General features: G+C 39.0%; 1 protein-coding gene and 1 non-coding gene across 2 annotated transcripts in view; both read right to left on the bottom strand.

Annotated features, from left to right (window-relative positions):
• Positions 1–1,009: 1,009 nt before the first annotated feature.
• Positions 1,010–13,224, bottom strand: part of TMEM236 (transmembrane protein 236) — a 51,145-nt gene continuing 38,930 nt past the window's right edge. Inside the window, exon 4 of the mRNA XM_066386216.1 lies at positions 1,010–3,311. Within this exon, the coding sequence (XP_066242313.1) occupies positions 2,728–3,311 (584 nt within the window). The 3' untranslated portion in view covers positions 1,010–2,727. The remainder of the gene's footprint in view (positions 3,312–13,224) is intronic.
• On the bottom strand, positions 9,739–9,859 carry LOC136407384 (small nucleolar RNA SNORA32). Its single transcript, XR_010751925.1, has one exon. It is a non-coding gene; the product is annotated as a small nucleolar RNA SNORA32 (small nucleolar RNA).

The following is a 13,224-nucleotide window of genomic DNA, read 5'->3' as shown; positions in this document are numbered from 1 at the left end:
ATCACTTAGCATAACGCTCTTGAGGTCTATCCATGCTGTCAGAAAGAATAAGATTTCCTTCTTTTTATGACCGAGTAGTATTCCTTTGTTCGTATACACCACAGCTTTTTTATCCATTCTACTGATGGATACTCAAACTGCTTCCAAATCTTGGTTATTGTAAATATATAATCCTGCAATGAATATAAAGGTGCATATACTTTTTCAAATTAGTGCTTTGGGTTTCTTTGAATATAGTCCCAGAAGTGGAATTGCTGGGTCACAAGGCAGTTCAATTTTTAGTTTTTTGAGGTAACTCCATACTGCTTTCCACAGTGCCTATACCAAGCTGCATTTCCACCAACAGTGCACAAGGGTTTCTTTTTCTCTTCATCCTTGCCACCACTTGTTGTTTGTTGATTTATTGATGATAGCCATTCTGACAGGTATGAGGTGATATCTCATTGTGGTGTGTTTTTTTCCAAGTGAGAGGAGGAGAGATAGATAGATTCCCACATGCACCCCAACCAGCATCCACCCGGCAACCCCTGTCCAGGACAAATGCTCTGCCCATCGGGGCCATGCTCACAACTGAGCTATATTTTTTAGTACCTTAGATGGAGCATTGGGGGCCAATGCACTCAAACCAACAGAGCCTTGGTTGTGGGAGGGGAAGAGAGTGAGAAAGAAGGGAGAGGGGGAAGGGTCGAGAAGCAGATGGTCGCTTCTTCTGTGTGCCCTGACCAGGAATCGAACGCGGACATCCACATCAATGCTATACCACTGAGCCAACCAGCCAGGGCCATAAATGAACTTTTTAAAATGTATCTTTCCTACAACTAACTTTATGTGAGCCTGACACTAAATGAAGACATAGTTACCAGCTGAGCTCCAAATATTTCTTGAAATGAAGTACCATATAGCCCACTACCTGTCCTGCCAGTTTTTTGCATGTATACTTTTATATAGCAGAAAAGCAAGCTTTTTAAAGGGGAGACAAAAGCAATATGAGGCATAGACTCAACAACCATTAGAAATTCAATATAATTTTATTTTAGTTTTGATCAATATAGTTTAATAACAACTTTTAATCACTCACTGTAGAAATATTAATGTTTCATTAGCAAAATTTGCTACAATTTCTATTATGTACCACAGACTTGAATATTATAAACATATATATACTCTTATAATAAAATATTAAATAAAATTAGATATTCAACAATTTTCCTCCTACATGTAATCTTCCATGCATGCCTTCATTATTTGTATAAAGTGTAGCAACTTCCCCAAATATCAGGCACACTGATATTCAAATATGAGATACGAAATACATTCTAAATACTTTTCAGTATATATGACCACTATTCACATTATATATTCCAATATAAAGATAAATATAAATTTATGCAATATATTGTCATATTTAGGAATATTACAAATCAACTAATTGGTTTTAGGTTCTTAATAAAAATATCTTGTCATAATTTAAAAGAAATTATTTATATTAAAATTCTTCTAGATGTATTATAAGTTTCTGTTGGATTGATAGATGAGACAAAGAGACAAAGCCAAATTTAAAAATTAATAGATAACTCAGAAAAGTAAAACTACAGTGATGGTCTTACTAATATGCTACAACAGGCCCTATGAGGACTCCCAGGAGACACTCAAATGCCTCATTAATCAATGCTTATACCGACTCCAATCCATATAATCATACAGTTCTCACTTCTGAATATAATGCTACTTGATAAAAACGTACAGTCTGAGGTAAACTTAAGATTTTTACATTTTATTTTTCACAAATGCATGGTCTGAATTATTATTTTTGAGAGTAAAGAGGGGCACAGAAAAGAATACAACAGGAAAATTGACACAATGCATTTAGCTACTTCTCTCTCTGACTTGGTACATTTAAAATCCTTAGCATTTATTGAGTTTTGTTTTGTTTTTTAATTTGTATTTTTTTTAATTTTTTTTAAATTTATTTATTCTTTTTTTTTTAAGAGAAGAGAGGGAGACAGAGAGAGAGAGAGGAGAGACAGAGAGAGAGAAGGGGGGGAGGAGCTGGAAGCATCAACTCCCATATGTGCCTTGACCAGGCAAGCCCAGGGTTTCGAACCGGCGACCTCAGCATTTCCAGGTCGATGCTTTATCCACTGCGCCACCACAGGTCAGACTATTTATTGAGTTATTGTTAGCCAGACAATGTGATGAAAACATCCCTCCCTCATGGAATCCTTTCAACCTTATTCACATACTAGTAAGCCTATTAAAGTTCTATTATTATGCTCATCTTTTAGATCAAGGTCAAAGAACTTGCCCAGAGTCATAAAGCCAGAAACTAAACTTTTTAACAGCTGCAAATAGAGGTTTGTCAGCATGAGAGAGAAACATAAAGCACAAAACAGTGAGTTCTGGGCGCTGGTTGAGAGTAGGGGTGGTAGGCAAGTTCATAAGTTCATTTGTTCAGTCTTAAGCTGTCTGTTCCCACAGATCATTGAAGACAGTTTCTGTAAACATGGCTCTGGCACACATAAATCTCTCACAAATCTTCCTACCATCTAAAAGTCAGATAAAATTAAGAGCCCCTACCATGAATATTCCAGAGTGTCCCAACATAGTTAAAGCAAATTACAAAATTATGTATCTAATTATTTACATCAAAGTAAGCATTATATGTAATCACATAAGACAAATGTGTACACATGCATAATAAAGAGGCTTGACTATTCCATTTTCTTTTTAAAATGAAGACAATTCAAAGGTAGAGAAAACCCTGAATTTGGTTAAGTAATTGAAGTAAACATAAGAGAGAGTCACCAATACATTTTTACAAAGCCCCAATGTGGGTGTGATCGTTCCCAGGGCAATGATTAAACTAAGTCTGACAAAAATAAAGGGTAAATCCTGGAGCAGGATGCCCAGAGAATTCAGAAGAGGGTTCTGGGGAGTGAAAATAATTCGAAGGAGTGAAATAAAACTGAATATATAGACCGGGTATAGCCAGGCTGATTTGTACACATCCTGGTGGCCGGCCACACGCACCATCTCTATGGTGTCTGACCACAACAGAAAGCTCCACAGGAAAATCTCTGCACGCACGTCCTGTTGGGACATAGTTCTCAGGACTCCGGACTGGAAGCAGGGTTCCTGGGGTCCTGCCTGCTCAGGAGCAGGGCTCTGCGTCGTGGCCACCGGCGGCAGTGATGTCTGGGTCCTCCTGGCTGGCTGGGGAGGTGCGGGGTCCCCTGCATTTTGTCCCCCTTGATCCGACACAGTTTTTATATCTTGTAAAGTGGTTGTGTGGATGTGCCTGTCTTCATTTCCTGCAATGAATTTATTTATTTTTAAAAATTTTTAAATTTTATTGAACGTGAAAAACTTTTATTTTTAGAATTTTATTTGAATTTAAAATTAAAAAATAAAATTATAAGTGGTCACTTCTTTGAGGTCTGTTTTACACTTGGAACAACAATGGGTAGCATGCTGGAAAAAATAAACAGAGGCAGAGAAGCCTCTTCATGTCCTCCTCTGCTTCCGGATTTGGCTCCTAACTCACTTTTACCATTTTGTAGTAATAGCTGTTGTTGTTTACTGGGATAAGCACTGTCACACATTATCTCATTAAATCCTCTGAGAAACTGAGAGACAGAGATTACTTCCCATTTTATAAGAATGGAAATGGAAGCCCAAGAGGTAAAGTGACACCTATATTTAAATACACCGTAATCATTGAGCAGAGCTGGCACTGCCACCCAGACTTGTCTGACCCCAACTGATGATCTCTTACCCTTATTGCTGCTATTATGTATCATTTCATGTGCTAATTCTCTCTTTTTTTTTTTTTTTTTTGTGTGTGTGTTTGTGTGTGTGTGTGTTTCTGAAGTTGGAAACGGGGAGAGACAGTCAGACAGACTCCCGCATGCGCCCGACCGAGATCCACCCGGCACGCCCACCAGGGGGCGACGCTCTGCCCACCAGGGGGCGATGCTCTGCCCCTCCGGGGCATCGCTCTGTTGCGACCAGAGCCACTCTAGCGCCTGGGGTAGAGGCCAAGGAGCCATCCCCAGCGCCCAGGCCATCTTTGCTCCAATGGAGCCTTGGCTGCGAGAGGGGAAGAGAGAGACAGAGAGGAAGGAGAGGGGGAGGGGTGGAGAAGCAGATGGGCGCTTCTCCTGTGTGCCCTGGTCGGGAATCGAACCGGGACCTCTGCATGCCAGGCCGATGCTCTACCACTGAGCCAACCAGCCAGGGCCTTTCATGTGCTAATTCTAAAACACACATCTATCATAAAATCAAGTGCATCTAATTCAATGGCCAAATCAAAGTACAATGGTCTAATCTTGTCATTTTATGAGGCCCACGGAAATCACTAAACCCAGATCTTCAGGCTTGGAGTTTAGTGCTAAGAGGGAATCTAGCCATGAAAAAGTGTAGTGACAGGAGACACTAAATCCAAGATTTTAAACCTATATTCTCTATGCTGTATTTTATATCCCTGCAACTGTTTTGAAACAAAATAATATTGAATGTGAACTGTAATTAAAAAATAAAATTAAAAAATTTTTTAAACCTGTTCTTTCCCCAAAGTTTTGAACTTTGATTAAACTGAAGCATCTTATTTGTGGTCACAGGCTTTGTTGAGTCAACACACCAGTCATCTGAATGAGTAGGGCATTTCCTCATCAACATTACGGGTGTGTGTATGTGTGAGTGACTCTCTGTGTACACGTGGGTATTGAGATTGGGGGATTATGAAGAGATCCTCAAATCTCAAGACTTATTAACAGGTCCCTGGCCAGCGGTAGAGCATCAGCACGGCCTGTGGAAGTCTCCTGGGTTCGATTCCCGGTCAGGAAACACAGGAAAAAGCAACCATCTGCTTCTCCAACCCTCCCCCTTCTCTCTCTCTCTTCTCCTCCCACAGCCATGGCTTGAATGGTTTGAGCAAGTTGGCACTAGGTGCTGAGGATGGCTCCATGGCCTTGCCTCAGGTGCTGAAATAGCTCGGTTGCCGAGGAATGAAGCAGTGGCCCCAGATGGGCAGAGCATCACCCTGAAGGAGGCTTGTTGGGTAGATCCCAGTAGGGGTGCATGTGGGAATTAGTCTCTCTGCCTCCCTGCCTGTCACTTAATTTAAAAAAATAAAGACTTACTAACATTGTTGATGGTATGGTTTTTATACATAAAAAAGGTATATAACATACTCTTTTTTCAAACATATAGCCACTTAAGCACCATTTTTGTTGCTAAACCTGTTGCTAAAATCAGGTCTTGACAATGTTTACTTAGTGAATATGATGAGCTTCCATATTACTTGATAAAACAAAATTTAAAGGGAGTCATTAGATTGAATATCTATAAAGGTTAAAGAAGTAAAATCCATAAAAATTTGCTTAAATTTATTGAGCTAAAGTAAAATTATTTTAAATTATTGATTAATGATTAATAAAATGTTTAATTACTATAAGTAGATATTGTTTAAAGGACAAATAAATCTGTTTTCTTTTTATATAATTAACTATTTCCAAATTTTAAGTGTGAGTTGAGTATATTTATAAACTAAAAAGATAGGCCCTGGCCGGTTGGCTCAGTGGTAGAGCGTTGGCCTGGCGTGCAGAAGTCCCGGGTTCGATTCCCAGCCAGGGCACACAGGAGAAGCGCCCATCTGCTTCTCCACCCCTCCCCCTCTCCTTCCTCTCTGTCTCTCTCTTGCCCTCCCGCAGCCGAGGCTCCATTGGAGCAAAGATGGCCCGGGCACTGGGGATGGCTCCTTGACCTCTGCCCCAGGCACTAGAGTGGCTCTGGTCGCAACAGAGCAACGCCCCGGAGGGGCAGAGAGTCGCCCCCTGGTAGGCGTGCCGGGTGGATCTCGGTCGGGCGCATGCGGGAGTCTGTCTGACTGTCTCTCCCCGTTTCTAGCTTCGGAGAAATACAAAAAAAAAAAAAAAAAAAAGATAATCTAAATTCTTGATGAAATATTTCTTACTTCTGGTATGAATCATTCATAAATAATTGGCAGGATCCTGACCCTAGAAACTTCTTTACCAACCTTTGATGTCACTGTGGCATGAATGAATATTATTTTAATAAATAATACTCAAGTAAGAGAGATAATTATATGCTAAATATAATTTTAATGTTCATAAAATCATCTCTTTTTAAAAGCAAATATCATTAGCATCAAGCTCTCATTTTACAAAAAAAAATCAATACAAAAAAGTGTCACCTCCCAAAGAACTCTTCTTCACCTCTCTTAGAAGATTAAACTGGATAGAAACCCAAATTCTTTTTTCAAAATGAAGAAGACAATGTAGAATTTGGGCTTTTGAAGATAATTGCCAATTCAGCATTGTTTCAATGCCAGGAAGTGGCAATCTAAGAAGTAACACATTAACACTTTTAAACAGTCAGTAAGAATCTTAATAGCTGCAGATATGAGCTGTTAGACGTACCTTGAATTCTTAGCTAGAGTTAGTTTTTAATGAAATGTTAAGGTCCCAATCCATTTATATTTGGTGAAATCAGAGCCCAGAGCTTCCTATTTCTCCACAGCCCAACAGACCACTTTCGAACTGTGGAAACCGGGACTCTCCTGTCCCCTTTCCAGGTGAGAAGAACTGGCCTCTCAGAGGACAAGGTAAAGTTGAACAAATGGAGAAATAATTTGTTCATCAGAATGTACCAGCAAATTTATTCCTGGGCAATGTGTTTCATGTGTCTAATACTGTTCCCCTTGGCTCCATGATTAGTTTCCCTCTGAATTAGTATTTTTTAATTTCCACTTACAGCTGCAATGCTTCCTGTTATTATTGTTAGCTGTTAGTGTTCTATTTGGGTAGAACAATCTTGATTTGTGCAAAACCCATAAAAGATATAAGCATAAAAAAGAGATATACTTACTTCCCTAGAGGTTCACATTGCCCTATAAAAACTAAAAATAGCAGTCATTCTGTGTAACTCCGTACATCGGAAGCCAGTTGTCAAACGACTTTTTGCCCTCATTGTGCAAGCTAAATAATTAGGAAAATATCATTTTGACTTAACAGATAAATGTTTAATTAGGTAACTCATCACTATTTTGCTTTATTATTTCTTTATAATGGTTTATTTCTAGCTCTCATTTGTTTTCCAGAATTTTCAGATGCCTTACAGAGAAAATGTAAGTACAACATACAAATCAGTTGTGGAGAATATTCAAGAGTGAGCATGTATTCTTCTTGCAAAAAGAAAAAGAAAGGAATGAAAGTTATTTCAATAAAAAGGAGGAAAGAGAGAAGAGTCACAGGGAAAGGTACATAAAAGCAAGGCAGGAATGAAGCTGATATTATAAAAGCACTATTTAGGCCCCCAAATGATATGAGCAAACAAACTTCAAAATGCTGCACTAAGCTTGGGCTGGGCATTAAGAATGATGTAGCAAGTAATGTGGAAACCATCTCTGTCTCCACCACTCTGGTCTCCTGTAATCAGATCCATACACACAGAAGAATAAATTGTGGCAGGGCTGCTTTAAAAAAAAAGGTGAGTTCTGTGATAAGAGGCTATCACAGAGGGTCTGAATTAGACAGGGGGCTAGGAAGGCTTATCTGAGAAACGGCAGTTAATTAAGCACAAACGTGAAGAAGAAGAAGAAGTGAATTCGGTGAAGAATGTAGAAAAGGAAATTTTCAGGTAGTAAAAAGAGCTTGTGTAAATATTGCATCCTTCACTTAGAAAGGTGGAATGAAAAAGAGTTTAGAGAGGGGTTGGAGCAGCAGAGAAGGGAGAGGAGAGGGGCTAATATCTATTAATTTCTTTCTATATGCCAGGCACTTTTCTAGGCCCTTGCTATGCATTAATCCACTTAGTCCTTATTTTTAAAAATCTATGATGTAGATACTATTATTTTCCCATTTTAAAGATTAGTAAACTGAAGCACAGAGAGATTAACAATTGTTTTCAAGGTCACACAACTAGCTAGGAGAGAGACTGGATGGTGAACCTTAACCACTAGATCACACTGTCTGTGCTGAGTCAGATTATGTAGAACCTTATGATCTATAATATAGGTTTTGGATTTCATTCTAAGTTTGATGGAAAGCCACGGAAGAAGAGGAGAATGGATGTTAAAGGAGCCACAGAGGTCGCAGAGACATCGTCAGCAGAGGCTCTTGAGGCTGTTGAGGGAGCTGATGAAAAAGGAAACTGTTACCAATTCATAACAACTAGAAAATCAAAGTATAGAAGTATTCAGAAAAATTCTGGCTAGTCTTAATTAAGAGTCCCTAAAATCAACTTTTTTTGTGAGAGGAAAATGCTCCAGAGAAAAGTAAGATGCTAATAATTTAGACATAACATTTTAGGGGAAAATATCTGGTAAAGTAGAAAAGTGAGTCTTATTGAATTAAAAAGAAAAAGTACACAAAGCACTTTTAGTCATAATACTCTTAGAGAATAAAAGAAAATGTAATAAATTAAAACAGATACCAGGGAAAATTATAAACATTGTTATTTTGACACTTCCCATTGATTAAAATCACTGTACTGTGCATAGTTTGCTTCCTTTGAGAAGTGTTATCTGAGGTCTATAAGACAAATAACATCATTGCCAAGTAATAAATGTAGAACCCAGCACCTACCTCTTTGGGTGGTCATGATGAAGGAACTAGTCAACATTTGTAAAGCATTTAAAATAGACACATAGAAACAGCCATATATCTGTTAAATAAATAACAAGTATCTATCACTAAACAATTTACCATTTTAGCCTGGCCAGGCCGTGGCTCAGTGGACAGAGCGTCAGACTGGGATGTGGAGGACCCCGGTTCGAGACCCTGAGGTTGCCAGTTTGAGCATGGGTTTGAGCAAGGCTCACCAGCTTGAGCCCAAGGTTGCTGGCTCGAGCAAGGGGTCACTCGGTCTGCTGTAGCCCCCAGTCAAGGCACATATGAGAAATCAATGAACAACTAAGAAACCGCAACAAAAAATTGATGTTTCTCATCTCTCTCCCTTCCTATCTGTCCCTCTCTCTGACTCTCTCTGTCTCTGCACATATACAACCCCCCCCCCAAAAGAAACCAGTTTACCATTTTAAGTGAGTTAAAATAAAGTAGAAAATATCAGAATGCAGCAAATACACTGCTCACAAAAATTAGGGGATATTTTGTTGCTTCATATTCATTTTGAATTATCCCCTATATATTTTGTGAGCAGTATAGTAAGAGTGCTTACAGTTTCTTAAACTTTGTTCATAATTATACTGTCACCCAGTGTCTCACATATCCGGAAAGGCAGAAAGTTTGCGAAACAGTGTCACACTACAGAGCCTTAACAAAGTCATGAGTTTAATTCTCCTATTTCCCTGTTTATTTACATAACAAAGAAAAATTCTACCCCACAGATATACTCTGTGCAGAAAGAGACAGCTTGCAGCGCTAACAAGAACCTACTACTGTGTGTATCTCTTCCCAATTCCATGATCAGTGTTAACTGACATCACCTTGATAGCTGGTGCTCATACCAGAAAAACTGGCAAATTCTACAAATGAGGGCTTTTTCCTATCTAGGGTGACAGTGGTTTAAACATTGACGAGCACACTGCTGCTTCTGCTCAAAGCTGTATGCCAGTTCCACCAAGAAATAATAATAATAATGAATTCAAGAAAAATATTCAACACATCATTCGTTCTGAAAAAGCCCATGAGCATACATTCCCAGCTGAGACATAGCTGTGGCAACTTGAAGAAAGGCATTATATCTTTTTTTTTTTTTTAATGTTCCCAATAGGTTGAATGCTAGCAATGTAGCAGAAAGAAAACCTAATGGGAAAATGTTTTGTGGTCATGTCCACGGCAAATGAGAAACTGCATTCTAAAAGCCTTGGTAATGACCGAAAGGCATTAGATCTTATCCAGTTAATTCCCAAGCCCTGAGATTTGGTTTCAGTTCCTTACCTGGCATTACATAAATCTGACAAGAGATAAATGTATCAGTGCAGGATTGCAGGCAGTGTGAATTCATATACTAATCTAACACTGGAAAGAATTGCTAAAAACTGATAATATTATAGATTTTAAAGTAGTCTATTTTCAAAGATTTAGAAAATTTTCTAATCTAAAATTTTTAATCTTTAGTTTTTTATGTGGGATATTCTGGCCCTTCTTCTTAGTTAATACATGTTTAGACTAGAGAATGTGATTTGATTTATAATATATACATAGAAAATTCATTTTTATATATTCATATTACTACATTCTAATTTTATAACATAATTAATAATTGTACTATGTTAATCAAGATACTAATAACTAATATACACTATAATATGTATTACTATATTATATATAATATAATATTGAGTATACTTAAATGAAACATAAATAGTAAGGTAAAATGTTAAAAAGCACATAGTTGGCCCTGGCTGGTTTGCTCGGTGGATAGAGCATCAACCCTGCATGGAGAAGTCCCACGTTCTATTCCTAGTTGGGGCACACAGAAGTGAGCATCAGCTTTCTTTTCCCTTTTCCCTCCCTGTTCTCTCTCTCTTCCCTCCTGCAGCCATGGCTTGATTGATTCAAGCATGTTGGCCCTGGGCACTGAGGATGGCTCACTGGAGCCTCTGCCTCAGGCACTAAAAATAGCTCGGTTGCAAGCATGGCTCCAGAAGGGGGGTTGCTGGGTAGATCCTTGATGGGGTATATGTGGGAGTCTGTCTCTCTATCTCCCCTCCTCTCACTTAAATTTAAACAGAAACGCATATAATTACCTTACTTCCAAATACAAATAATTCTAGACTTTGAAATGGTTTGCAATGTCACTGCCATTTAAGTGCTTGGGTCCAGATCGAAATTAGGAACCCCACATGAACCCAAGCTGGGTAACAAAGACTGAGACAAGTGGAAATGAGCTGATATACAGCCTTTACAGCACTTTCCTCAGCTTTATCAATATATGCTAGTGTAATTTAAGAATGCTATTTTGCCCACAAGGCTGTGAGCTGTTTTCACTTGTTGTGGTGCCCCCAGCACCTAACAGAGTACCTGACTTAGAACAGATTCTCCAGAAAGACTTGCTGAATGAAAGCTGAGTAAACTTCTGTCCTGGAATCTATTGGCATGAGGGAGCAATGGAAATCCTGGGGAAAAAATAAACTGATTTACTTATTTCACTCCGTATAATGTTATCAAGGTCCATCCATGTTATTGTAAATGATCCGATGTCATCATTTCTTATGGCTGAGTAGTATTCCATAGTATATATGTACCAAAGTTTTTTAATCCACTCGTCCTCTGACGGACACTTGGGCTGTTTCCAGATCTTCGCTATTATGAACCAATGCATAGATGGGACATAAAAACGAGACTCAGAGACATGGACAAAAATGTGATGGTAACAGGTAGTGGGGTGGAGGGGTAGGAAGGGGCAAGGAAGGCGAGGGAGGGAGTGGGGGGAGGGTAGGGGCACAAAGAAAACCAGATAGAAGGTGACAGAGGACGATTTGACTTTGAGTGAGGGGTATGCAGCATAATCAAAGGTCAAAATAATCTGGAGATGTTTTCTCGGAACATATGTACCCTGATTTATCAATGTCACTGCATTAAAATTAAAAAAATAAGATTAAAAAAAATAAACTGAACTGAGGCAAGTCAGCTAAAGCATAAAAACCAGTTGTATAAATGTTTAACCACCACACTATAAAAGAAAAACTCTTCCTTCTAGAGAAGTAGAATGGTGGTTATCAGGAACTGAAGTGAGAGAAACAGGGATCAAAGGTTACAAACTTTCCATTGTAAGCTAAGTTTTGGGGATCTAAGGTACAATAGGATGATGATAGTTAAGAATACTGTATTATATACTTGAAAGTTGCTAAGAGAATAGATCTGAATTGTTCTCACTGCAAAAGAAGAAATGGTAATTATGAGAGGTGCTCACAATGTTAACTGATCCTAGAGTGGTAATCGTTTCACAAAATATAAGTGTGCCATATCATCACATTGTTCATCTTAAACTTATACAGTGTTATATATCAACTATATTTCAATAAATCTAAAAAATAATAATAATAAAGCATAAAACCCACACCAAATAACGACATCCCATGCCCCTACCTCATCCTCCATGTCAACAGGAAGAAGGCCTTTCAAGTCCAGCACAGGGACTACCATTCAGATGGTCCTCTGGCCCAGGTCCTAAACAGAACCCTTTAAGCAAGCCCATAGGACTGATCTGGCCAACATGAATGTGTTAGCTCTACTTCACTGGAATGTGTGAATCAGAAATTACACCCTTCTCTCACTCTAGTCTGCTAAATGGCTACTTACTTCTTGAATAGGGGGAGAAAAATTGAGAATTGACATAGATTCCTGAAACTTGCCCCTGGAGGAATCAGGAATTCCTGGCAGGGCAGCCTGGGGACCTGGTCGGTCACTGGTAAGGGAAGACAGATAATGGCTCTGGGCCCAGCAGAGCATGCCCACGTGGCATGGCACTTGCAAGCCCAGCAGGACTCATGCTGACATCAATGGGAAATGACACCAACCGCAGCCGCCATGGTTCAACACATTTCACAGGCTTTCCAGGTACTATCAGTGTCAGAAGTCACTAGTCAGGGGACAAAAGCACCAATGTGTGATTACGGGAAGACATTTGTGTCATAGGAAGCAATCTTTGAAAACCCCATGATACCCAGAAATAGGAGGACTTGAGGTCCTAAAATAGCATGTAGCAGCAGAGTCTGAGCAAAACAGGGTTCCTATACCTAGGACCCCACTATTACGCCACAGCATGTAAACAAAAAAAGACCAAGGATGTGTGTACATTGTGCAGGCCGTCAGTTCAACAGCCTATTTCACTCTCTTCAATCCCAGACAAGAAAATCTAGAGTTTGAAAATCAATGACCTATGCCTTTACTTTCAAACTGGGGCTACAAATTTTTGTTAGTTAATAATGATATAACAAACAAGGATTGTTACTACAAAGTATGCATGCTGCATTCATGTTTTCTTATTTCTGTCAGTCTCCCTGAAATATTATTTTGAAATTTCTTGCAACTCTCAAGAATCTGACTCTATATATTGAAATTGTTCATACTTTTTCCATATAGGAAAAAATTGACAATCAAACATCAAGTTGTTAAAATCCTGTTAAGGTGGCCTAATCAGAGGGAGCCCTAACTCACGTTCTGATAGCCTTGGACGTCCTATGTCTTTTGGGATCACTGCAGTCTAGTTTCTGGCCCAAACCACACTGACCTCCCC

This window comes from Saccopteryx leptura, chromosome 5 (assembly GCF_036850995.1).
Source record: "Saccopteryx leptura isolate mSacLep1 chromosome 5, mSacLep1_pri_phased_curated, whole genome shotgun sequence".
Lineage (NCBI taxonomy): Eukaryota > Metazoa > Chordata > Mammalia > Chiroptera > Emballonuridae > Saccopteryx > Saccopteryx leptura.
The sequence above is the reverse complement of the archived record's forward strand: the minus strand, read 5'-3'. Positions and strand labels throughout refer to the sequence as shown.